Source organism: Haliaeetus leucocephalus, unplaced genomic scaffold (assembly GCF_000737465.1).
Source record: "Haliaeetus leucocephalus isolate CR32 unplaced genomic scaffold, Haliaeetus_leucocephalus-4.0 Scaffold246, whole genome shotgun sequence".
NCBI classification, from domain to species: Eukaryota; Metazoa; Chordata; class Aves; order Accipitriformes; family Accipitridae; genus Haliaeetus; species Haliaeetus leucocephalus.
Window position 1 is genome coordinate 85,927 of NW_010972682.1, and position 26,323 is coordinate 112,249.

At 48.3% G+C, this 26,323-nt stretch overlaps 2 protein-coding genes across 2 annotated transcripts; both read left to right on the forward strand.

Moving 5' to 3' along the window:
- The first annotated feature begins 4,302 nt into the window (after positions 1 to 4,302).
- Positions 4,303 to 10,816, forward strand: LOC104832361 (keratin, type II cytoskeletal 6A-like). The gene is made up of 9 exons (XM_010568494.1): positions 4,303 to 4,982; positions 5,593 to 5,807; positions 7,549 to 7,609; positions 8,090 to 8,185; positions 8,478 to 8,642; positions 9,186 to 9,311; positions 9,801 to 10,021; positions 10,349 to 10,383; positions 10,518 to 10,816. Exons 1-9 carry the CDS (start codon positions 4,398 to 4,400, stop codon positions 10,814 to 10,816), a joined length of 1,803 nt encoding a protein of 600 aa, XP_010566796.1. The 5' UTR covers positions 4,303 to 4,397.
- An 8,047-nt stretch (positions 10,817 to 18,863) lies between these two features.
- On the forward strand, positions 18,864 to 23,353 carry LOC104832362 (keratin, type II cytoskeletal 6A-like). Its single transcript, XM_010568495.1, has 9 exons — positions 18,864 to 19,367; positions 20,398 to 20,612; positions 21,159 to 21,219; positions 21,416 to 21,511; positions 21,763 to 21,927; positions 22,135 to 22,260; positions 22,507 to 22,727; positions 23,017 to 23,048; positions 23,157 to 23,353. Exons 1-9 carry the CDS (start codon positions 18,864 to 18,866, stop codon positions 23,351 to 23,353), a joined length of 1,617 nt encoding a protein of 538 aa, XP_010566797.1.
- The last annotated feature ends 2,970 nt before the right edge of the window (positions 23,354 to 26,323 follow it).

Consider the following 26,323-nt stretch of genomic DNA (forward strand, 5'->3'; position numbering starts at 1 on the left):
TACTCTCCTGTTCCTGTCCTTTCTCTTCTTAAATGAAAGTTTGCCCAAAGCGGCACCTTACCGTAATCTTGTGGGTGTATTTTGTCAGAGGAGCTATCAGGGACTGATCCAAAGCATATAGAAAGGGGCTTGTTTTCTAAATTATAGGATTTTTAAATTCTAAATAATAACTGAGCCAGAGAGTTCTTCAAAAGCAAGATCAGCATTTGCAGTTAAATTGGGTTGCTGTCCTGTCTCATGCTAGGTTTTATTGGAATGGTCCAAAAAAATGCCCAAATAATCCAACAGTCCAAGTCTCGCTGACTTTCCCCACTGTCTTGGTAGCAGCAATTGAGGTGAAAGTCTGAGAGAGTGAAAATTACACTGAAAAAACTGCCTGAAGGGCCATGTCCACACTGTTCCTGCGGGTATTTCAGCATTTCCACTATGTGTGGGTTTCTCTACCAAAAGAAAGACATTTGGTAAACTGAAAAGTGCAGTCAGGTTTCAGCCCAGCAATTGGGAGCAGGAGCCCAAAGGCACACCAGTGCCCAAAATCTACCTTCCCCTTTCTGATGGAATTTACCCGTTTAGCCTTCCACCACATCTTTTTATTTTTGTGAAAATAGCATTAAAAAAAAAATAATTGCAGCTTTTTATACTTCAGTGATAGTGATATGATGCTGTGTTTTCCTTCCTCTCTCTTTTTGGAACATGTCCAATAAAACTGGATTGTAATTTATTTGCTCCTACATCTTTTTATTCTGAAACAGAACCAGTGGCACGAAACATTCCAACCTTCAGCAGAGTGAGCTGGAGGGGGCCTTTGCTTTACTTTGGGGGAAAAGTTTCAAAATTCTGATAAAATTATAATGAAAAGCTTGAAATCAGTTGTCCCAAAACAAACTGAAGAATCGAGAAAAGAGGAGGAGGACGTGGCGCGTGGGGATTTATCCATTAAGCGACTAAAAAATTAATCACCCTTCATTTCTTAACATATGATTGGGGTTAATCCAAAAGCCTTTCTTCCATGGAAGAGAAGGTTTTGCACAGCTCTGCTAGCTTAGGCAAAACCCCAGTATTTAATTTTTGTTTTCTTAAAAAGTCATAGCAAAACGAAGCATATACAGGGCTCTGGGGGAGGATTTTATCAGGATGATCTAGATTAGAGGATGGGTTTCGGTGAGCTGGAGCACAGCAACTCACCAACCGATGCGGGTATTTTGGTCAGCCGTCATTGCAAAAGGAGAATAAAGAAGAAAAAAAGGGGAAAAAACAACCCCTCAGACAAACACTCACACCTTATTGCATTTCAAAGTCAGACACTTCACTCTTCCCTGACCGCTCAACATCCCGGCTTTACCTAACTCGGTGCAGCAAATGGGAAGGAGCAAGCAAGTACACGCCAGCCCAGCAGGTTTACAGGAGACGCTCACAACCGCTTCAGGAAAACCTCACTGAAAGCCAGATGCACCGAAACACGGGAGCATCAACTCTCCCTTCACCCAGAAAAAATCAAAGAAGCCGCAGTAAAAAAGACCAAAGTCTGGGGACGAAACCCAACTCCCCGGTCCCTGCTGTTCCAGAGGATGTTGCAGAGAGAGAGGTCAAAAATTAGTGAAGGTTAAAAATAAACTCTGAGTCACCTCGATTTCTGTACTCACCTGTGCAAACACTGAATTACACAGCACGGGTGTAAGGAATTAATACGGCTAATGACAACCTAACCTTAACTAACCTTAAAAGTTTTCAATGTCTTTCTTCCAGCTTGTGCTGAAAAAACCACAAAGAACAGTCCAAGAGTGGTGCTCACAGGCAGCCGAGCTCCTGCAAACACCTCAGCTGGCCCCATTCCTCCTCCCTTTGCTCTGCATCCGCAGCCCACCCACCACCCCCAGCAGTGCCCTCGTCCCCCCAGGCAACCCCTCTAGAACAAATCCTGCCTCCCAAACTGACATCCTCCCTGCAGGCAATCTGTCTGAGGGGGCAAATGCAGCTCTGGACAGCTTCGGGAGGACGGTGCATGTGAGCGACGCAAGCCAAGCAAAGAAACTGTGTGGGACTGAGAGATTCTGCAAGAATTTCCCTTGTTTTGGTGCCTAAACCATCATTTGCTTTACTCTTCCAAATCCTTTGTAGTATTCCACTTAATTACCGTTGTCTGCAGCAACAGGCTTTCCTAGAAGAGCTGGGAGGTAATGACTGCCTTCAACATGAATCTTTTCTCTTTGCTTTAATTAAAACATTTGCAGCCTGTGCTCTGGTTCCCAGGTGTGACTTTGCATAGTTCTTTGGAAGTCAAAGGCAGGCTCCCTGCCTGGCCCCCATCCACAGGATCCGGCACACATGTGCCAATTCACATCTGCAGGCTTAGGAAAGCAAATCTCCATACATTTGCCATGCCTGTAACAGAATTTATTTATTTTCAATATCAGCATAACCCCAGTGGTGCTACTACCGAGGTTACCTGCTGCTATGCATCACCTGCGAAATGGGGGTTCGTTGCTTCTGGCCGTGCGAGCGTGGGTGCAGTTTTTCCCTGCGAAACTCTGCATTTCCAGCACCCGGGAGGTTCCCATGTCTCCACTCCCGAGGCGAGAGCACCCCCTTGCTACCGCCCAGCCATCTCCCTTTCAGCGGGAGGGTGCCTTGCAACACCCCGTCCAACGATCGGCTTCCCGATAGCTCGCCCGAAAGCGCTGCGGGTGCGGGTGACGCACGCTCTTGGCAATGAGCGGCGACAGGAGTGCTTGCAGGAGATGATAGTTGTGAGCACTGGCTTTTTCTGATTGCAATGAGAAAAAAAAAAACCAACACCAATACAAAACAAAACAAAAAAACCCCCCTTCTGCTCAGGTTCTTTCAAGTTCCCAGACAGAGAACACGGCAGTTGGAAACACATCAACAGAAACAAGCTATGAGATGCAGCAGATACCCTTAAGCTGCTCATTTTGGATTAAGCTCCTGTACTTATTGCTCACGTAGCTGATTTCGAGAATCTTTTTGATTTAGCTGCTCGGGGTTTCATCTCTCTGCCCTGCACTATTATTTTATCTGACACATAACATGACCAAGGTGGGCAGCCCTCACAGCACGAGGATGCGGCTGGGCAGAATCCAATTTGCAGAAGTATTTTGGGTGGGAGGGAGGGGATATCTTCTCTTGTAACCCATGTCCAGCTCTTCATGGACACAAGAGAAGAGGTCCCCAGCTCTCTTGCCTTTATGCCGTCGTAAAGCACGACCCAGCCTCAGCATGGGGATTGAAGCTCCTGGGCGAGGGTTCACCCAAGAGCCCAAGATCAAGAGGCAAAAGCTATTTTAGAAAAAATTTCGAATTGAATGATCTCAGCCGAGTGAAGAAGGGGGTGGGCGGGAGCTGGAAGAAAAGCGGGTGAATTCCCCTTCATAGAACATCTTGGAGAGCCAGCAATGACGTGGAAACTGCTGGTTAAATACAGGCGGGTGAAAAAAAGTGATAAAAATACCACTTCACAGGGAGCTTTTGAACCCTGAGCCTGACAAGGAGATTCAAAAGAAGAGCAATCATTTCAAGCAACTTTTTAATAACTATTTTATAAGCCTTGTAGTACTATTTAATGTAATTTGAAGTTATTTTGGAAAAGGGATTTACTTGCTGTTAACCATGCTAGCTAATTTCTCAGTTTCCCCTGCCACAAGGGGAGAGAATTTTTTTGGTAAGATCCCAGAAAATACTGCCACGAGACAACTTCCACCCAGCTCATCTCTGCAAGCCCATGATCATTCAGATCCCTTTTCCAAAATAAATCAAAAGAGCTGCGCTGATAAGTAAAACCACCTTCAGCCCCAGCTTTCCCAAGCCAACAAGAGGACATGCATGTCCAGTCCCAGAGCTGGCAGCCTTGGAAAAGCCCCTATTTATGTTGCCCTGTTTGCTCTCCAGCGTGTTAAACCCTAAACTTCACCTTGCAAAAGCTTTAGTGCAAGTAGCCTTACTCAAGAGAGCGAGCCCTTTGCTTGCCTAAGGAAAACTGGCTCCCAGGGTCCTTGGAGAATCGTGTTGCATCCTGCCCCTGAGCACAGACCTCAGCGCGTCGTCCCATTCAATTCTAATTTCATGACTCAGAGGGGCAGGCTTTGGTAGAGGGGGGAGCTCCCTCGCTCCGTTACTTTCTTGCCTGCAAACAATGCATTTTTCAGCGCCTCGCCGTAGCCTAGGTGTGTTTGACAAGGCAAGTTGCTGCAAGGCACGTCAAGTTCTGAATTCCCGTGCCAAGTTTTCCAAGCAGATAAAAGAGGAGGCTCCCAAGCTCTCCCATCACAGGGGTTTCTGTCTCCGTTGCCCTCTGCTCTTTTCCTGCCGCGCAGCTTTTATCCACCAGCCTTTTTTTTCCCCCCCCTCTCCTGCTCTTTGCATTTCCAATTGAACAAGCCACCATGAGTCGGATCTCTTTCAGATCATCTACTGGAGGGGGCATGAGGGGCTTTAGCTCAGGCTCTGCTATCGTAGGAGGTGGCGGTGGTAACAGAAGCAGTTTTAGCTCCATCTCTGTCTCCAGAGTTGGAGGAGGAAGAGCCGGAGGTGGAGGAGGCTTTGGAGCTGGTGGTGGCTTTGGCAGCAGAAGTCTCTATAACCTAGGTGGAAGCAAAAGAATTTCCTACAGCTCGGTCGGTGGAGGTCTACGGAGCGGAGCCGGTGGTGGATACGGCTTTGGTGGAGGAGCTGGCTTTGGTCTTGGCTATGGTGGTGGAGCAGGCGCTGGTTTTGGCTTAGGAGGAGCTGGTGGTGGTGGCGGCTATGGGCTGGGCAGTGGATTTGGGCTGGGAGGTCCCGGATTTGGTGGTCGAGGTGGCCCCGGGTTCCCTGTTTGCCCACCTGGTGGCATCCATGAAGTGACTGTCAACCAGAGCCTCCTGGCACCCCTCAAGCTGGATATCGACCCGGAAATCCAGAAGGTGCGAACACAGGAGCGTGAGCAGATCAAGACGCTGAACAACAAATTTGCCTCCTTCATTGACAAGGTGAGAGTTTGGTCTTAAGCATCAAGCCATGCATATTATCAGTTGCCTCGGGAAAAAACAACAGGAAGAAACTTCCTTTGGATTGAGGGGCTTGCCTGGACTAATCCCAGTCAACAAACAGCGTGGGTTTGGCTGAAAACTAAGAACTGTCTTATGTTTCCTCTTTGCAAGGATGAGTTTTTCAGTGCGGTATTTTACTGAAAAACTAAACCTCCCTCCTCCATGTAAAAAACGTCCTGGGGGCTGGATGGATCTTCTGCTGGCTGTAAAATGGCAAAGCTCTACACAACTCAAGGGGATAACACCAGTTTAAACCAGTAAGGTGGGCTGAGCATCTAGGCGGGGGCGAAACACCTAAAGTTGCAAATACAGGTATTTGGCCTGCTTAATATCTCTTGAAAAATCTCACTAAATATCTTAGCTGCTTTTGATACTTTTGAGAATCCAGTGCCCTGAATTAGGAAGATCCTAATAATTTCCCCCCCGACTGTCCCAGCGCCTCTTGACCTTTTCTTTCCGTGTTGAACGATCCCTCCTTTTCCTGGCAGCAGGATTTTTTTGTGCATTGTTCACATGGGCTTCAGCATGTGCCGTTTTTGTTTCTCCCCAGGTGCGCTTTTTGGAGCAGCAGAACAAAGTGCTGGAGACCAAGTGGAGCCTCCTCCAAGAGCAAGGTCACACAGTCACCAGGAAATCCCTTGAGCCCCTTTTTGAAGCCTACATCAACAACCTCAGACGGCAGCTAGACAGTCTTATGGGAGAGAGGGGACGGTTGGACTCTGAACTGAGGAACATGCAGGACATGGTGGAAGACTTTAAGAACAAGTAAGAAATCGTGCTCTGTAGCATAAATGAATAACAGCCGGGAAAATCAGGGCAGGCGGCTCGCGCTCGCTGGTGCACACGTTGTGTTTGCACTGGGTTCCTCTTCCAGTTTGCAAAATGAACATACAAAACCAAAACTCGGTCTCAGAATGACCTCTAGTTATGCCAGGTTTCTTAGGTGCAGGAGCAGTGTTTAGCACAGAATTCACGCACCCGTGGAAAGCTGCTCCAGTGTAACAGAGGTCACGGACCGATCCCTTGAGTCTCCCAAAATAGTACACCTGGAGACAGAAAAACGCATAACTCATGAGTAGAATGGACATGGAAAAAAGGGAATGCAACATAGCTATAAACTGCCAGCTCCAAAATCCCCCATTTCTCTTTTTGCAAAGGAAATCCCAGCCTTTCCAGAGGGCCCCAGGCAACCTGCATGGGCTTGGCCTTGCTCAGCTCCCATCACATGAAAGATGCTCAGCTCTTTTCTCTGACCATTGTCAAAGAAAACGATTTTCCTGGGGAGGCAATTAATCCCATCCTGAGATAAAGTGTCCAGCGGAGGTGGGATGAATCATTTTAAGGATGTGCTAGTCAGCGTCTGCTGACTATAAGGGACATTTAGGTGGTTTTTTTAGGCGAGGCTGTTCATTTTTAGTTGGCTGTAGTCTGGCGAGAACAATCTCTTCCTTATTCAACCAGATCTGGCCAAGTGCAAATTTGAGAAAAACACCCTGGAGGCCTGAAATATGTTTGTATTAGATAGCTAAGCATGTGAAGAGACAGATTTGGGGTGGGGACAGGGAGACGGCACTTAGAGCTGACAGGATGGACTGACATAGCTTCTGCTATGTTGTACTTGAGTGCATTTCAGATCTTGATATGTATTATGGGATTTTAGAAATACTGATCAGGCCAAAAATGACAAATGATATTGTCTGGATTTTGGAGCTACTGCCTGGGAAAGAGAATGCATTTTATTTCAAGTCTAGAGTTGGTTCCCAGTCCGCTGGCTCATTTCCACCTCTTCCCATGACCGCTCGGAGAGCCATCTGCAGGGATATCTCTGCCAATATTAGTTAGAGGACTGGCACGAACCTGCCTTTAAAATCCAGGTCTTTGCCTCAAGAGCCTACATGTTTTGTCTACTTTCTAGCTAAGCCCTGCCCTGATTATCTGATGAGAAGATATTGCTCAGAGCCATAAAAAGTTCCACAGAAACGCAGTCTGAGGCATAATGATCTGCTCTTGCACAACCATGGCTAAAGAATCACAGACTTTTTTTTTTAATTAAATGCTGCAGTGGCTTATTCAGAGCCATTAGCATTATTATAATATCAAATATCAAATTGTTACATTATTATATATTTGTAGGCGTTGCAATGCAGCTTCGTTGAAAACCTTTTGCATAACTTTGCTTTGGGCAAAGGTCACCGAGAATACCTGCTCCTGCTTCCTACTGAAACAGGCTCTGATCCTGCACACATTTATATATAAGCTTGACTTTAAGCGCAGTGATTAAAATCTATTAATTTTAGCTGGGACTACTCACACTATGGAGTCTTGCCGGTTCAGAGTCAGTAATCATTTGCTCTGCATCTGCTCTGGACTGTAAACAGGTGGGAGTAAAGAATATATCCGTGAGCCACAACTAATGATTTGGGACTGGAGTGGTCCCATCTCTGCTTCCCATGCCAGCTTTGCTCTTCATTTCCACCAAAACCCTCTCACTCTTTTATCCTAACAGATATGAAGATGAGATCAACCGGCGCACTGGTGCAGAGAACGAGTTCGTGGTCCTCAAAAAGGTGAGTGAACTGGGAATTATGGGATGGACAATGAAATTAACTTGGCATGCACAGAGTTCAAGCAAAGCTGATGGGAGCTGGGGTCGTCTAACCTCACGGTTGGGTTAGGCTACGACCTGGGCTGGGTCCTCCTGAGGCCACGAATGGGCATAACCTTCTCCATGCCAATGGAGCTGCCCTGTTTTCTGAAGATAGCTCCTCCAGTTGCAGTTGCAAACCATCTGGCCTCTTGCGGCGCAGTTCAAGTCTGTCTCTGGTCACATCCCTGTGAGTCAGAGCTTCGCCTTCTGCCCAAGAACCTGGTTCTGGCTCTCAGTAAACATCTAACATTACATGAAAAAGAACCCCACCTTGATTATAGCAATATAAAAACAAGCCTAAAGAATTACAGACCTGGAAGCAGAAAGATGGTCCCACTGGTGTTCTGAAGCCCCTTTGGCCTGTGGTTTCATCAGAAGTCTTTGGTTTTCTTTTCTTTAGGATGTGGATGGTGCTTACATGAACAAGGTCGAGCTGCAGGCCAAAGCAGATGCACTGGCGGATGAAATTAACTTCCTGAGAGCTCTCTACGAAGCGGTAAGCAGTCAGTCTTCCCCGCGATAGCATCCTCCACAGCTCCCTGCCGTACAGCTCTCCATGCTCGCAAGCTCCAGCCACCGCGCTTAGTGCTGTACAGCAGTAAAAGAGAAGGTGGTCACTGCCTTTTTGAAATTATAATGCAGGCATAAGATAGAGAAGGGTAGATAGAGACAGAGCAGGGGAAAATGCAAGAAAATGGCTTGGCAGAAAGGGCTCCCAAGCCATCTCATCTGCATAGTTTCCATCCCACATACCAGACCGTTAACTTCATTTTTTCCATCTTCTGCAGGAATTGTCCCAGATGCAGCAGCAAGTATCCGACACCTCCGTCGTCCTGTCCATGGACAACAACCGTAACTTGGACCTCAACAGCATCATTGCAGAGGTCAAAGCTCAGTACGAGGACATCGCCAACCGGAGCCGGGCTGAGGCTGAGGCTTGGTACCAAAACAAGGTGGGTAACCAGAATGACAGACTGAATTCTGTGATTCGTGGGGCATCACACTAGCTGCTGGGAGGCAGGACTAACGCAGAAAGGATCACAGCATTACACCGGAGGTTAATTTATCTTTCTGTGCATGCTGCAAGAGGCTCTTGCATACAGATCCCCACTGTCCACCTGTGCACCCACTACACTTGACCAGCTTTATATTCCTTGTGGCGAAACCAAGGAACAAGATGCTTAAATGCCTTGACCCTGGGCTCACAAGGAGTCACTGGTAGGTCTGGCCTTAGACACAGAGCACTCCTCTTTCCATTCCAGGTTCTTAACAGTAGGTGACAACCCATAGGTCCTCCATGCAATGCAACAGCTGCTGCCCTAGCATATATTGATAACTAACGGCAAATGCTGTTATTACATGGGCAGGTTGCTCAGAGGAATGTTGTCCCCCACCCTAACCTGCATCCAGACCCGCACTTTGTGCCCTGAAGTCCCCTCACCCTTCCCTGAGCCCCGTGGTGCCTAACCAGCGCTCTCCTCCTTTCTACCTATAAGTACGAGGAACTCCAGGTCTCCGCCGGGCGGCACGGCGATGACCTCCGTAACACCAAGATAGAAATTTCAGAGATCAACCGGATGGTCCAGAGGCTGCGGAACGAGATCGAGAGCGTGAAGAAACAGGTAAGAGGGAGATGTTCCTGCAGAGCAGCTGCTGCATGGTGGAGGGCAGGCAGGAGGTGATGGTGGCCAGGCACGGCCGAAAGAGCCAGGTCCTGGCATTGGAGCAGGGCTGGAAGGCCAAGCTTTCCCCCCGCATTAAAGAGGACGTGGCCAACTCTGTCTTTGCTCACCAGAAAAGGTCCCTCAGTGCAAGGATGTGCTGTGATAGCTGCTTTCTTGCTGGGGAAGCAAATTGTGTGCTACTAAGCTACCCCAGCAAAGGGGTGTAGCAAAGCGAGGAGATGTAGATGTCTCCCCTTTTCTTGGGGGACAGGATTATGGCTGCAGCTCCCCGGTCACCCACCCTACAACACCTTCCTAAAGGCCCATCGGGAGCTCTCAGTGCCATCCTGGCAGCCACCAGCCAGTATCTACAGTACCATAGCAATACTCAGGAGAGCAGTTTGGAGTAGCCCAAGTTAAACAACTATCTGTTTTCCTCACTTTCAGTGTGCCAACCTCCAAGCAGCCATCGCTGAGGCAGAGGAGCGTGGGGAGCTGGCCCTCAAGGATGCCAAAGCCAAACTGGCCGAGCTGGAAGATGCTCTGCAGAAAGCCAAGGCCGACCTGGCCCGGCAGCTCCGCGAGTACCAGGAGCTCATGAACGTCAAGCTGGCCCTGGACATCGAGATCGCGACCTACAGAAAGCTGCTGGAGGGCGAGGAGAGCAGGTGGGGACAAGCATATGGACCTGTTGCATACTGCTCGAGAGACAGCTCACCCCACGGGGCTGGAGCACCAAGTGATGTAAAACAAGGGCAGAGAGAGGGATATTTTAAATTGTGAGCTTTGGAGGAAAAGATTGGTTTCTCCAGCTCTTGGCGCCTGACGCACCAATAAAAATGAGCATTGTCACCTTTTGCCTGCGATACAGACATACCCCACCGGAGCATAGTCCCTACTGAAGGCCACAAAAGTCTAATTAGGTGGCCCCAGCGGCTAACGTCATCTCTTGTCTGTGCTTTGGCATTATTACTTACTTTCCCCTTTCCCAACAGGCTTGCCGGCGAGGGAGTCGGAGCCGTGAGCGTCTGTAAGTATCTCCCCCCGGCTTCCACCCCTGCTCGCTCACCCCCCCCGGCCGCAGGGGTGACGGTGCAGGTCCCCCCCCCAACCTTGGGGAGCCGGCAGGACCCTAAAGCGGGTGTGCGTTGTGTTTCCCCGCAGCCGTGGTCAGCAGCTCGAGCGGGGTGGGCTACGGCGGCGGCGGCGGCAGCAGCTGCCTGGGCATGGGCGGAGGTCTCGGCATGGGCAGCGGTCTCGGCATGGGAAGCGGTCTCGGCATGGGAAGCGGCGGCGGCGGCGGCTACAGCGTGAGCAGCAGCGGCGGCTTCGGAGGGGGGGGCGGAGGTTTCGGCGGGGGCAGCACCTTCAGCTCCGGGAGCAGCCGAGGTATGGGTGCCAGCACGGGAGGCAGCGTGAGGATCGTTTCCAAGACCACCACTACCAAAAAGACCGTCAGATAAGGATGGCGAGCAGGGGGCCTTCCCCACCCGGACGACGGCGTGTTTCCTGCCTTCCGAAAGCAAGTGCTGCCCTACGAATCAATGGTGTAAATAGCTGCGCTAGACCCTCTCCTTCCTCCGTCCTTCACCCTCCACCTTTGGGGCAGCGGGGGGAGACCAGGACCCCACCGCAAGAATCTGGAGCACCTTTGGCTAAAGGATAGGTTGTAACAGGTCACCGACAGGGCTTTGGAGAGCCGTCGCGGACCCCGGTGGTGGCCCTCTTTTGGCACAGTCCTTGTTCGTCCCCCGGAGTCACACATTTAAAGCGAAGTGGAAGCACTTTGCTGAACAGGGATAGCCGCGTTCGGCCACGCACATTCGCTTCATTCCTCCTAAAACAAGGGAGACAGCCTTGTGAAACCACAGTCCCGGGTCCTCAGCAATGAAAAGAGCTCCAAGATGCTCTAAAAGCCTCTGCCTGCAACACGCGTTACAACCTCCAAATGTTTTGTCTGCAACTAAAGAGTTTTTCCAGCCCCTTCTGTTTTCTCAAGCACCTGCGGGAAAGGTTATTGCTTTCTGTGTATATGAATTGCCACACTGATTTCTAACTCCTTGTCCTCACAGCTACTGCCTCTCCACTTCCAGGCCTACCATACTGTATGGTCCAATAAAGAGCATTTGTCATTTTTAAAATCTGCTGCTTTTTGGCTCTTCTTCTCCGCTAATCTGGGTATCGATACACGCGGTGCCCCAGCTGCAGTGGGGACTCTCTGTAGGTAGTTCATGAGAAAGGATCGTTGCCTTGAGGAAACAAAACTCAATTTTAGGACTCAGGCTCTGGGACAGGCTGGGGAGAGTGGAGAGGAGGGTGGGATGGATTGAGAACTGAGACATGGGGAGGAAAAGCTGCCTCAGGGCTGAGCCAAAAGCTAGATAAATCCCACTGTGGTAGTTAACTAAAAAGCTGCCCTTTCTGCCCGTCACTGTAGTAGTGAGAAAGCACAGGTGAGTGGGAAAAGGAAGGTGATTCCCAAAGGTTTAGCTGGGATTCATGAGTTAGCCCACGCGGGCCATGGCTCAGCCAGGCCACCGGTCGATACAAACAGTAGGAAATCTCATGGCAGAGGAGCCCAGCTCTGGCATCAGCACCACAGCAAGGACGCAGCGAGAACGGCATCAAACGGGGAACGGAGCAGCCGAACATCGCCCTCACCAGAAAGAGCGACTGGAGGGAGGGCAGCACGAGCAAAGAGGGGTGGACACAGGGCAAAGCAACCAATATCTGCACATGCGGTGCTTGCATATCAAGGTTTCCCCAGCACATGCAAATACCTCACTAAATATCCTGGAACATCCCTCCGGAAGGGCTGTTTCAGGGCCTCAGCTTCATTTTGAATGAACCTGGAGGTCTTCCAAGGTGCCCGCAGAACCCAGCCTCCCGATTCCCATCCAGCCCCCCTGGGGAGGTTTCAAAGACCCGCCTGGCCGGAGGGTTTCGGCCAGGCTCCCGTGCTCTTCCCAGGCTCCCTCCCGTGGCTCTGCCGGCGTGCCCCGGCTCCCGCACCCCTCTACAGAAGCTTTCAGCCTTACGGCTCCCTCTATACCGTAAAACACAGGGAAGAATACGGGAAGATTGCTTTCCATGTAGAAGGGATTACCGTTTATTAAAGCTCAGTGGGAGAGTAGTACTGTCCTGGTGCCGTGTTTTCACTGCCATCATGTACCAAAGTAAGATTCCCTTCCTGAAACAGCAACGCTGGTATTTTCTATAATACCGAAGTGTCACTTTGAGATGGCAGGTGGACGCTCCACACCCCCAAAATCATCCCATAGTGAACTCCAATTTTTACTCGTGCCGGCTGCAGGGCCGGGCACGAGTCCCAGCAGCAGCGATTGGGAAGCACAGTGCGAGGGGGGAACCCAGCCCCAAAGCTGGAGCGTGAACCAAGGGTGAGGGAAGGGGCTGGGGCAGGAGGGAAGCCGATGAGGAAGGGCCCGTAGCCCACTGGGGACGCTGGTCCCAAATGGAGACCGGTTGGTGTCCACCAACCCACCCCTCATCCCCTGCAAGCTCCAACTGGGGGTGCACCCAGGCAGGACCCCAAGGAGTGAGAAGAGACAGGGGGGCAGCAGCCACATCTGCAAGGCAAAAGCACCTCATGCACGGTGTGCCGGAGCGCTCAACCGCAGGGAAATACCTCCCAGCTCCTGAGTCGATGGGACCCTGTACACCCATCGTGCTGCACAGAGGTGTGCGAGCACCGGACAACACAGCGTGGTATCTCCAGCAGGTGGGGACCCAGAGTAAGAGAAAGGCATGGTGCTGCCCTGCAAAGGGCTCCAAGCCCTGCTGGTCCTACAAGTGGGGCTCACACCCACGAATCTTCCCTCCAGTGCATGGGAAGGGGCAAGGAAACGGTGGCTGTGGAAAGTCGGGGCAGCCAGACTTGCAGTTTGCACCAGAGGAGGTTTTGTGAAGGGCGAATGGGTTGGGCTTCATTCATTTAACAGTTTGCATCAGTTTTCAGGCATCTGACCATGTTTCTTAGACTGTTTTAAGGAAATAGAGTGAAGCCTGCAAAGCAGAGGCATTTGTAACAGGCAGGGCATCCCAACTGGGCTATTGTTGCTAAACTGTATTTTGTTGTGTTTTTTGTTTTTGTTTTTTTAATTACTGAAAATGTCAAATATAAGTTTGTTTTGTTTTTAACAGAAGTGCGCACAAAACGTTGCTGTGCCATCAGCTGCATCAACACGTGGGCCACCACCAACACCGAACCCTCCACGAAACTGGTTTGTAAGCCGCACTGCCAAGCCCTTGCCCGTCCCCGCAGTACCTGGGCATCTCTGCAGCCTCCGTCAGTCTGGTGCCACAGGCTGCTGCCAGGTCCTTCACCTGTGGTCTGAGGGTGAGGATGCTACCAAGGCCAAAAAGCACTGAGCAGCTATTGGTCTTTTTTTCTGTTTCCACAGGAAGCTTTTTAAGAGCCCACCCTGGCACCTCTTCTCTGAGAAAGCAGACAGCAGATGCAAAAAGTCATCTTCTAGTTACCTTCTTCTGATTTGCAGAGACCTGGAAAACTCACATATTCAAGTCAAACTTGACACATAATTTTAGCTAGCAACTTAAAACATTAGGTGAAATATTTTTCTAAAACCAACGTTTAATTTCAACGTTCCCTATGGGAATGATCCTGTCTGTGGAACGCAGAAATATCTCCCCTTAACATTTCCCAAACGAAACTTTGCAGCTTTTTGACTCAAAAGCAGGACTTTCATCAAAGAGAATTGTTTTGTTTTAATTTGCAAATGGTTTACACAGCCTGCAAATGAAATAAGACACGAAATGGCTGCAGGGAAGGTAACACAGGACGCAGCAAAACCAGCAGCGGAACAATATTCCCAGCTCCCATCTGCAAGGCATGTTCAGTCTGAGCGTTGCTATTTAAACCGGGCAGCAACAACCCACTGCCCAGAGTGGCTGGAGATCGGAGTCCGGCTGCTCACGATGCCAAGCGCCGCAGGACAGCAGCGGGGACCTCCGGGCTCACCTGCGGTGCAATATAGCACCGCATGGTAAATGAACATGAGGCCCCATAAAATTGGTGCACCGTGACTGGATACACTTTCCAGGACACCTGAATAATCGGGGTTTATCCTACCGGCTCTGAGAATAGCATTTTGCGGATCTGCTTTGTTTTAATAGGGAGAAACTGAACTTCACGCAAGCGCTATGGCTCTTTGCAAGGCAACGCGAACCAGGAGCAGCACTCGGTGCAGGATGGAGCCAAGGGACACGCCATGTGCAGGCACAGAGCTGATCCGAAATAACGGGACTTTCCAGCAACACTGCTTCCAGGCCTCGGTTTTCCTTATCGGGAGAAAAGACATACCCTGGGGCCACGAGAAAGGACGAGATGCTACAATCCTGCTGTGATAACCTTCAGTGTTGAAAGATCTTGCTTTCCACGTGGAGCTCAGTGGAGATCGCAGCCCCAGCAGCCCTACTCAGGGATTAAAGATAAGCTCAGAAAGCACTACAACAGAATTTGAGATATTTAGGTTTCTTCGGGTACCACCATCTAGACACCAATGTTGCATGCAGAATAGGATAAAGGAGGTATCAGCTAATACCCACCTAAGGTCAGGGGCTTTTTCAAAATGCAACAAGCCACAGGGGGAAACAAGACCTCCCCAGTGTGTATAAAGCATCTGGCAACAACAGCAATAATGAAGGCGAAGTTATTCCAAAACTCTGGGCTGCATCGGTGTCTCTGTGCTAGCCCAGAAAACAATTATCTGGAGAAAGCAGGTCACACCTACACTTCAAAGTCATCTAGTAGCTATAGCTGACTGGCCTCCAGATACTGTTGGGAACAGGCTCAAAGGACTGCAACACCCATCATGGGGCAACACCTATGGGAAAGCTTCTGAGGAGTTCATCCTAATTCATCCCTTCGGGAAATGAGATTCATGGACACTCGCCTCCTGCTCAGGAGGTCTCCCAGAGGTGCCCGTCCCCGCAGCACAGGGATGCTGTGAGTTGCGTGGTCCCCCATGGAAAAAGCTCAGGGTGACCAACAGGACTTCATTAACTTGGGGTGAAATAGTAAATTAGGGTCAAAATGAGTAGGGTTTGAATTTAGGTTAGCAGCCCAAGTTTAACCCAAAGGCTTTAATTTAAGCAATTAACCTAAATTACAGCCTTGACTTTACTGATAATTAAGCTGAGATTAGGTAGCACAGGTGAACCAACCCAAGTTAGTAAGACACACTCTTATTTTACAAATACATGTATTTTTGCAAACAAAACACACAGAGGCACTTCTAAAAATTTCAGCCTTGTCTGAGAAAAGGCATCCATCATCAGGTGAAGGCTTCCAAGGCGGATGCTGGAGAGGAGCAGCAGTGCAGAGAGATGGAGAGGAGGTGATGAAAAGCTGTTGGAGGTATCTCCTGTTCACTGGCTGGGTACACAGAAAATAGTTCACATTTCTCACTAAAGGGGCTGGAGTTGCCTTTATTGCCCTGACGGAATCAGAACTCGCTTTCCTAATCTCACGGGAAAGTTAGTACCTTGATATCAGCATGATGCCAGAAACGAACTCAGCCAAGCCTTTACTCTCAAGTTTACAGCATGGTGTAAAGGGAGCTCCTGCCTCTTGGTCTGGGACTTGCACCTGCTGCTGCTTGCACCCTCTGCTCAGCCCAGTAGGAAGAACTGAGGAGGGGAAGGGAAGAAAAAGGCTTTGGAGCCTGCTCAACCGTGCAGACGGCCTCTGCCATGTGAGGGGGGCTCTCACCTGGCGGGACCTGCCCAAACACAGCTCCCTTTGTTTGATTAAGAGGAAAAACTACAGAGCAGCTTGAGTGAGCACAAGCATTATCCTCTGGTGGAGGAGAAAAAGTCCATATCAGAGCAAGCTATCTGCATCAGAGCAGCAAATTCATTACGTGCCTGGAGCTGCAGGGTGCACGGGAGACACTCCCCCAGGAGCTACCTGGAAACCCTGTGTTTCATCAACAGAGCAGGGTGGGGGCCCCCCTTGCCATCACCCCATACCCCAAACCTGTAGCTACAGCTCCTTGTGCTCACAGTTCTGCCTTTTGTAATTACCTCTCAAATTCCTTCCAGATGAGTGACAACCGCATCACCTCCACCCTAGTGCAAATGTGAAATGGAAAGAAATTAATTTCTTTTTACTTGGTTGGAGGAGCTGTATTATTACTATTATTAACAATGGACTCCAACGCAGTTGGTGTATTCTTTAGCCAAAAAAGACAAGTTTCATATGTAAAAGGAGCCTGAGGGAAAAAAGGAAAGTACTGACGCATCACGCTGTTAGTAACCAAGGGTGGGTTTCAGCCTGGCTAACTCGGCACACCCTGAGTCAGCTATCTGGTCTACCCACATAGAGTTGGTGAAGGTGGAAAGCCATCTTCAGGGGCCTCTCCATCCATCTACCTTAGGATGGAAGAATCTGCCATTTGGTGGTGATCTCCACTGAATACACAAGAATACAGAAAAGATTTCAGATAGTCAGAGTTACGCGAGATGGAAAACGGACAGCACCCGAGACAGCAATTCCCAAAGGAGACATAGGCGTTTAAGAACGCTGGCAACCTGCATCTGCGTTTGAATATCTTGCTGTCTGGGACTTGCATCTATATGAATCTAGCCCACTGTGTGTGCAGGAAATCAATCTCATGCATTCAAGTCATGACATCTGTCAATTGGTGGGCAAAACCCTAAGGCTGATCAATAATCCACTGCCTTTCGGATGCAGACCTGTTGGTTGTAATCCATTTACTTCCAGTTCCCATGGGTGCAAATGGGCAGACAGTCAGCCAATGAGACAGCCCCGTTGGCTAAAAATTACAGGATTAAGCCCTTCCTTACAATAAAAGCTTAGTCTTGTAATAGACACCAAAATAAACTAAAAACTGCTATTTACTCCCCCTTTTTTTCAAAACTCAACTGCAAACACAATCCATCTGAAAGAAAGCAGCTGGGGAAACAATGGGGATGCAAAGTATTTCTGGGAGTTTCTTTTGCCCAGGTACCTTGCAAGACATGGGCAGATCGAAGCACAACACCCCTCCACCGTGGCGATTCCTCAATATTATCTTACTCCTCTCCTGCAGCCAGCAGCTGCTCAGACTCGCAGACAACATGAGAGGAAGCTGTTCGGGGGGGTACCGTTTGCAAGTTCACCCTCTTGTATAAACAAATTATATATGAATCATCTTTTCCTGAACAACTCGAAACACAGCGAGGGCCAGAAACACTTGCTGTCCCTCAAAATGAATTATTTTTCACATTTTTCTATTCGACTTGTTACTCAAACTGCCTGCCACGTAAATGCAAAGCAAAGGGCTGTGTTGGTACCTGTGGCTGAGAAAGGAAAGATCCAGGATGTCTTACTGTGTCCAGATTGCTGTGGATCTGGGCAGAGGGAATCCTGTAGAGCACTTTCCTAGTGGATTCAAGCAGGCAAGATCACACTTTCAGATGTGCAGTGCTGAAAGAGCTGAGTAAATCTTCAGGGAACTACGTCGTGTTTATAAACTGTGAGTTGGGAACAGCCCCAGAGCACTCCATTTCCATAGAGCCAGTGGATTCAAAGCAGTTCCCATTCCCACAATCTTTCCTCCTCTTTTTTTTTTTTTTGTTGTTTATTTGTTTCCACCCTGCTAAAATACCGAACTCCAAATCTTCAAAGCCGAGGTACTACCACAACTATTTGTGATAGAGCTCAATAGCAGCTGTCAAAATCCACACATGAACAAAAGACCTTGTCAAAACATTTCATATTTATTCCTGTATTTTTTCAGTGACAGAAGAATAAGTCTGCAGAAGCAGGATTTTCAGAAGAGGTCAGCTCAGGGAGCTGAGCCTTTACAGGGATGGAAGCAAAACTATTTCTGCAGATATATCGTGGTGGCATAGAGGGGACCATGCAGGACATATCACAATACCCCAGGATTGAACAATTTTCTGCAGGGCTTGCTGTAAAATGCTACTCTGCCCAACACAGAACCCTTTCCTAACACACAAGGGACTGTAACTTTTCAAAGCCCTGCTTGTGAACAGAAAAGGGGCAAAAGCAATCCTGAGGGATGAAGTTTTCAAATGAGAGAGGTGTTGAGTGACACGCGTTTTGAATGGTGTTTTCCTCCCTGTGCCCAACATGACTCTTTGCAACTTTCAAACGCTTTGATATGGCAAAGAGTCTGGCTGTCTACAAAGACGGCAGAAGGCGACAGTTATTCCCAAACAATACCACTGTTGCTCAGAACCTGGCTATATTATTTCAGAAGGGCGTGTGTGCGGAGTGAGTTCACTCTCCAGAATGCTGTTGGACATGCCAAGCCTAATTAATCAGAAAGATGATCCACCTCATCAAACCCATCCCAGTCTCATACATGCATAAAAGGGCTCTCCTGAGCCCGTGGAGAGCACAGGTTCATCTTTCTCCTTTCCCTCCTACTCCTTGCTCCAGGCCAGCACCTTTGCTCCTTTATTCTTGCTGTAGCATCCATCCCAATCCAAAAGCCAGCAATGTCTCGCCAGTCCACCGTGAGGATTCAGAGGGGAAGAAGTGGCTTCAGCGCTGCTTCGGCCATCGTCCCAAACTCCTGCCGCACCAGCTTCAGTTCATGCTCTGTCACCCGGGTTGGAAACTGCAATGCTGGCAGCGGGTTTGCTAGGGTTGGTGGTGGCTTTGGAAGCAAAAGCCTCTACAATGTTGGTGGATGCAAGAGGATCTCTGTGGCTGGAAGGGGTGGTAGCTTCTATGGATCCGCAGGTTTTGGTGGTGGCGCTGGTAGCGTGTATGGTGGTGGCTTTGGCATGCCAGCTAACCTTGGCTATGGATATGGTGCCTTTGGTGGTGGCATGGGTGCTGCTGGATTCCCAAATGGGGGCATCCACGAAGTCTCCGTCAACCAGAGCCTTCTGAAACCTCTCAACTTGGAGATTGACCCCAGCATCCAAAGGATCCGAAAGGAGGAGAAGGAACAAATCAAAACCCTCAATAACAAATTTGCCTCCTTCATTGACAAGGTGAGACACGAGCTTCCCTAAATATCCTGTCCTGATTTTTTTGATGGGGACTCTTTTCTTAGCTGCTTTGTGAGCACATAAGCTGATCAAGAAGGAATAGAAGTGAGGAATGAGACTGGAAGATGCCCAGTCCCCAGCAACTCCAGGGAATGGTACCTGCTACATGGTGGTTGCTATGAATTAATCATCCAGTATTTGAGGTCCTCCTCATTTGCTGCTTGACATCTCTTAGGCAGTGGAGAAAGGAATCTCTAGAAGACAATCCCATCCTTCTGGAGATGTTGGGCTCTCTCCATTGTGCATTATAGGAGCCTTGATAACAGTTTTTTAGATGGTTACAGTGAGATGCAAGCAACCCATCTAAAATGACCAAGAAAGTAATCACATGAATTGGCACTAGGGAGAAGTAAGCTTCTCATTGCTTGAATTTCCTCAAAGGCATTTAAAGCTACCGCTGCAACAGTACCAGCATGTCTGGACTGTTAGTTCAAAATAGTGAAATCTTATCTGACACTGTCTGTCTACTTCATTTCCTTGTTAACTGTATTAGATGCACAAGAGCATCTGCTTGATTTCTCCTCCGGTTGAGCAGCTTCTCTTTGGCTTCAAGGAAAATGCTACATTATTTTGGGTGCTTTGTGGGGTGGGGGAGCTATACTGAAGGGAAGGAGAAATGGCACTTTACTATTGTTTTCTTAATAAAAGTGCAAACCCTGGTTTGCTCCTTAACTGATTTTGCGTGCACTTTTCACACAAAATGCATGCACCTTGTCTTGATTTAGCAAAGCAACAAAGGGGAAGCATGGTGCAAGAAAACAGGTAGTAATTCCAGAGTTTGTTTGCAATACTGAGCAGGGTCCCTGCAGTCAAATAGCAAATTCTTTCTTCTACTAGATGAAAATTTGGCTATAAAAACCAGCTGGAAAGAGCACTTCATCACCTCAGCCAGTACCGAGCTCCCCCATTTGCAAGGAAAGCTCTCCATAATCTCTGCTCTTTCAAAACATCTTCAGGATATTTCTCCTTGCAGGTCCGATTCCTTGAGCAACAAAATAAAGTGCTGGAAACCAAGTGGAGCCTGCTTCAGGAGCAGGGGATGAAAACAGTTAGGAACAACCTGGAGCCGCTTTTTGAGACTTACATCAACAACCTCAGGATGCAGCTGAACAGTTTGCTGAGCGACAAGGGAAGGCTGGAGGGAGAGCTCGTCAACACACAGTACCTGGTTGAGGATTTCAAGAAGAAGTAAGTCTATTGAGCTAGTCATCTACTTACCTAGGTAGGTGCAGCCTTTCTCTGTTCCACATCCTTAAGCCAACTGGGTGATCCAGGAGAGTCCGGGACACAGGAATTCCCGACAGCGAAGACTGTGACATTTTCTCAAGATAAACAGTAACGGAGTAACAGATCCAAATACACAAACATTTAGGGAATAATTTAGAATATGATCAAAGACTTATTAACTAAATTACCTACTAAGGAAAAAAAAAAAATTACACGGTAGGTCTGAGAGTTTCAGGACAGCATGCTTAATTTGCTTAAGACAGGCAGAAGGAGTATGACTAATGGCCAGAAAGAGGAAAAAAAGAATAGATTCTTTAAAATTTTTTTGATGTACTTGTTTTAACTAGTTCAGCCTAGGAACATGCTCATGGTCTCTTATTCAGATGCTCTGTAGGAGAAAAGAACATTGTATGCAAAATGCTCTTAAGGAAGTTAATTCCAGCAAACCAAAATCACCTCCCTCTGTTACTTGCCTAAACAAATGCTCCTTCTGCTTCCCTCCATTAGGTATGAAGATGAAATTAACAGGCGTACAGTTGCAGAGAATGAATTTGTGACACTCAAGAAGGTGAGAGCAAATTACAGAACACCATCTGATGACTATTTGTAGAGCTCTAATCACCTATTCATTCACAAATCCATCCATTCATATTCCAAAAGCTTTTTTTACGGCTTCTTCCCTGGACTGTTATTGCAGAGATATGCGTGTTCCTGACTTTCTGATAAGAGTTTAAGACACATTACCTAAATCTCTCATCCTCCAGGATGTAGATGCTGCCTATATGAACAAGGTGGAACTACAAGCCAAGGTAGATGCGCTGACTGAAGAAATTAACTTCCTGAGAGCCCTCTACGAAGCAGTGAGTACAACCACCTCCCGAGACATTTCAACCCTCAGTTAAGAGCTTCCTTTCCCTCCCTCCTTTCCTCTGAAAGCCTGTAATTTCTTCCCCCAGGAGATGCTAAATCCTTTACCTCTTTAGAGTTGTACCAACCGTCTTAGCTGTTTAGATAACAATCTGTAGCCTCTCCCAGGTCTGCACGCTCATCTGAAAGGATGAAAAGGCATCTCTCAAGTGAATTAGCTCACCTAATCCCGTGCACTTTGCAGGAGCTGTCTCAGATGCAGACCCAGATCTCCGACACCTCTGTTGTTCTCACCATGGACAACAACCGAAACCTGGACCTGGACAGCATCATCTCGGAGGTCAAAGCCCAGTACGAGGACATCGCCAACAGAAGCCGGGCTGAAGCCGAGTCCTGGTACCAAACCAAGGTGAAGAAACTGGGGGTTTCCGTGCTGTCTTATCTTGAACAGATAAAGACTGACTCTTCCAAGAAAACCTTCTCAAATATTGCATCTTGCACAGCAGCACTCCAGCTGCTAGTCTGGGCTCGAGGAGGCAGCCATGCTTTCAGGCACCTGGGTTACTCCAAAAAGGATGGATTTTATCTTGACTGGTTGTTCCTCTCTCTGTGACAGTACGAAGAGCTGCAGGCTACAGCAGGCAGGCACGGGGACGACCTCCGTAACACCAAGCAAGAGATCTCTGAGCTCAACCGCCACGTCCAACGGCTGCGGTCTGAAATCGACAACGTGAAGAAACAGGTAAAAAGCAGCAAACCCCACACTTTTAACCAATTTACACCCTGACTTGCAAGGGAAAGGAAGGAAAACATCAGAGGCAACCTAGGCAAGTTCTGCTCAGTTTGATCCTTTTTGTCTCCAAAAGAGAACTGTCACAAAAAGTGATTAAGCTGATGGTGCTGGAATAAGACCTTGTGATTTCAGGGTAGATAAAGAACAAGTCTAGGTCTTGTATGGGGAATTTGACTGGGGTTTTCTCTTCTGTAGTGTGCCAACCTGAAAGCGGCCATCGCAGATGCTGAGGAGCGCGGGGAGCTGGCCCTCAAGGATGCTAAAGCCAAACTGGCCGAGCTGGAAGATGCTCTGCAACAGGCCAAGGCCGACCTGGCCCGGCAGCTCCGCGAGTACCAGGAGCTCATGAACGTCAAGCTGGCCCTGGACATCGAGATCGCGACCTACAGGAAGCTGCTGGAGGGCGAGGAGTGCAGGTGGGTGGGAAACACAGCCCTTCTAGTCCTGATGTTGGAGGAGCAAAGCAATGCAAGCACTGGAGATGCTCAGCATTTCTGAAATGCTGAGCAGGGCATTAGGGGGTGGGGAGGGGGGGAAGATTGTCATAGCTAATAGAAATAACATTGCAAGAAGCATCCCTGAAATATGCCAGGATTTTATTTTTCTCCCCAAAGGTCTCTAGGAAATGTACCCTGTTTCCCCCCCGCCCCCCACTATCAACAGACTCCTTATCCTCTTACCTTTTTGTGTTCTGTCCCCTAACAGGCTGGCTGGAGATGGTGTCCCAGTGAATATCTGTAAGTCTCTAAAATATATGCAATTACCTTATTTAAGCATTAGTGTGTCTCTGCACCAAGAAGCCAATGCCTGGAGAAACTGAACGCTTTTCCTTCTTCTTCTTGCAGCCGTGACCAGAACAACTGTGGGAACGGGATACGGAGGAGGAAGTAACCTCAGCATGGGAGGGGGAATCTGCAATATGGGGAACAGCTTCAGCTGTGGAAGTGGTCCTGGGGTTAGCAGCACCACCCTTGGAGGCGGCAGCAGCTCCAGCGTGAAGTTTGTCTCAACCTCCTCCACCAGAAGAAGTTACAGAAGCTAAAAGTTTCCTTTCAGACGCTTTCACTCGCCAGAAAACACCTTAACACTGGTCCTTTACTAAAGCATAGTCAGGGTCAACAGAATGAGGGCCACCTAAACCCTATGTCTTGTCGCACAGGAGCCTCACTTTAGGAACTCTCTCTCAGCTGTGTTGTCTAGCATGCATCGTGTAGGGCTCTGCTATTGAACATGAGTCCAACTCTCTTAAATTTGCAACTTGCTTGTTACAGCTCAGCATTTTTTGGCTGGATTTTGTATATAAAATGTGTCCCATGACTGTTTGTCTCTCTTCACTTTCTGGTGTTTGTCTAATAAAAATGCATATGTAATTTATTCTATTTTGTGGACCTTTTAATTAAAGACATGGAACAGCAAATGCAAATGCAGATAACAAGCACTCTTCCTAGGGCCCTGCCCAGTTAAAGGCTCAGATTTTTGCTCCTCATTCACATTTCCTGAATCTCTCCATTAGCAGCCAAAACACACAGGCACAGCATAGCACCAAAGGGAGGTCTGCCGTTGATTTCAATGTTCTCCCCACTGTGCAAGCAAAACACCTGGAAGCCAAACACAGGGCACGCCAAGGCAAGAGTCAGGCACAGGGGAGAAGGTCTAAGATTCATTTACTATGCAGCTTCCAGCCAATACAACATCCAGGAGCCTGGCTCCCAGGGGGTATGAAGGGCAGTGCCAAGTGTGTGATGTACCTGCATAAACTTCTAACAATAGGGAACTAATTACTAGGGGAGTCAGAGCAACCACCCGACTTGTTCAAGTATATCAGTCCATCTCAAAACCCCTTTTACTGTGAGCTGTCTCATTAAGCGTAGGTGCCAGCAGTGCAAACATCTGCCTGAGCGGGTCTGGGACCACACTGTTTTAGGGGTCTTGATGCTGATGTTCCCTCTCCTTTGACTATAAGCAGGTGGAGGATCTTGTCCACGTGCATTCACATGCTACTTGTTGAATTAGATATCGCTTATCCAATAGCTATAAAAAATATCCAAGAATGGGATACCTGTTGGAAAGTGAAAGTCTTCAAGATCCAATGTTTCTTCACATTCCTAGAATACACTGGAGACAAGATCTTGTTTTGAGAAGGTGGAGAAAAACCAGAAGAGCTGTAGCAATTTTAGATGTGGTTCTGACTAATCAGGAGAAATTAATTGAGAAGTAAAAGCAGAGTATCATCTGGCTGAAAGCTACAGAGTGACAGATCTCATTGCTGGAAGATCAGCTGAACAAATAGATGTGATTAGAAAAAAAGTCCCAACCCTCGCCCCATGTATCTTAAGAAGATCAAGTAACGGGTAGAGAAGCACTCTTAGGAAAATACCCAGAGATGGGCAAATAGAGGGGAACTGGCAGTGCCTCAGTAATAGACTCTATTTGAGTTTTCCTTTGAGACCAGTGGTTTCCCATAATTTTCTAGGATGCTCTGAACTCTGCGTGTTCCTCTCTGTATCCCTCAGGAAATCTTCCCCAAAACCTGTGGCCTTGCTTCTTGGTCTGCTGCAGCTCTCCACTCCTGCTCCACCACCTCTCCCTGCTGAATACTCCCAACAGCTTCCTGGGAAGGAGCAATATCCTCGCTCAGAACAGTAGCCTGGGCAAGGTTAAGTAACGGTCTTCCTCATTGCTGCCCAAACACACTCTCTAACCAAAGAGGATATAATGTGTATAGCCAAGAGGCACGTTAGATGGATGCCACCCATTGCATCAACCCCTGGGTCATAACACAGAGATTACAAAGCCCTTCATCGAGCATGGGAAAGGCTGGGGACACAACATTTGTTCTCCCAGGGCACCCCTTTTTAAGCAAGATACAAAAAACCACCCTGGCAAAGGTTCGCATCTCTGGATACATGACCAATGTACAAGCTCTCCTTGCTCCAGCGCAGGGCTCTGGTCACCACGTAGGTAACCTTCTGCATCCAGTCCTGCTGGACAAGTTAAACAGATGTAGCAATGACCTGGGGCTTATATTTCAGTGGGAGAGGACAGCCCTCGTTAATTCTAGCACAGCCCAGATTAAAACCTTAGTCATTATGAAATGAATGGTGCTTGCACTCAGGAGCTTGAATTTACAACGCACGGAGGGAACTGATTGCTAATTGCTACCCATAACATTTTTACAGAGGTCTTTAGGACAGTCAGTAGCTTAGTCACAGAAGCTCCACTCTGTTAAAAACTGCTGCTTGTTATAACGCACAGTAGCTGAAACACTCCCAGAACAGTTATTTTAGCTTTGTTCCAGGGTGTGTAATGGGAACATTAGAAGAATAGAGAGGAAAATAGAAAGGAAGAAAAAAAAAGCATGGCTGAAAGGCAAAAAGAGATGACAGGCATCTGCAAATTACCCTCCTGGGACCTTCTGGTCAAACTGACTTGACTGCCCAGCCTCCACGTGTGAAATGGCAAGCATAAGGGCGCACTTGAAAGATGCATCTGCAAACACTTGCTCCATACCCCGGTGTTTGCACATGTCTTTTTAATGGCTGGGGAAAGCTACGACTTCCCAACAACACTCTGCAGGTGGGCTGCTACCTCCTCTGATGAGTAGGTGTTCAGCTTGGGCATGGGCATCCACAAGAGAGACATACCTTGGCAAACCCAAAGGGCTGCAGGGTCCAAGAGAAGCGTGTCCATCCCTGGGCACCCAGACGAGACACTGGGAATGACTTTTGAGCATCTTGCCTGCTCTAGGATAAATGCCCATCCGTACAGTGCTACCACACAGCATGCACAGGGTGAGTCAAGACACCACGCGTCTTTCACCAGAGAAATGCACTGTTTGACTTTTCCTGGGTACTACGTGGAATAAGAGTTAAGGGAGTTGTCTGTGAACAATGGCATAAGTCCGGATCCCAAGCACTGAATTTCCTTGTGAGTAAGAGATATCAGAGAGGGAAGACAACAGACATGGGGAAGGCAGCCTGGGAACAGGCTTCACACTGTGTAGAGACAAGGT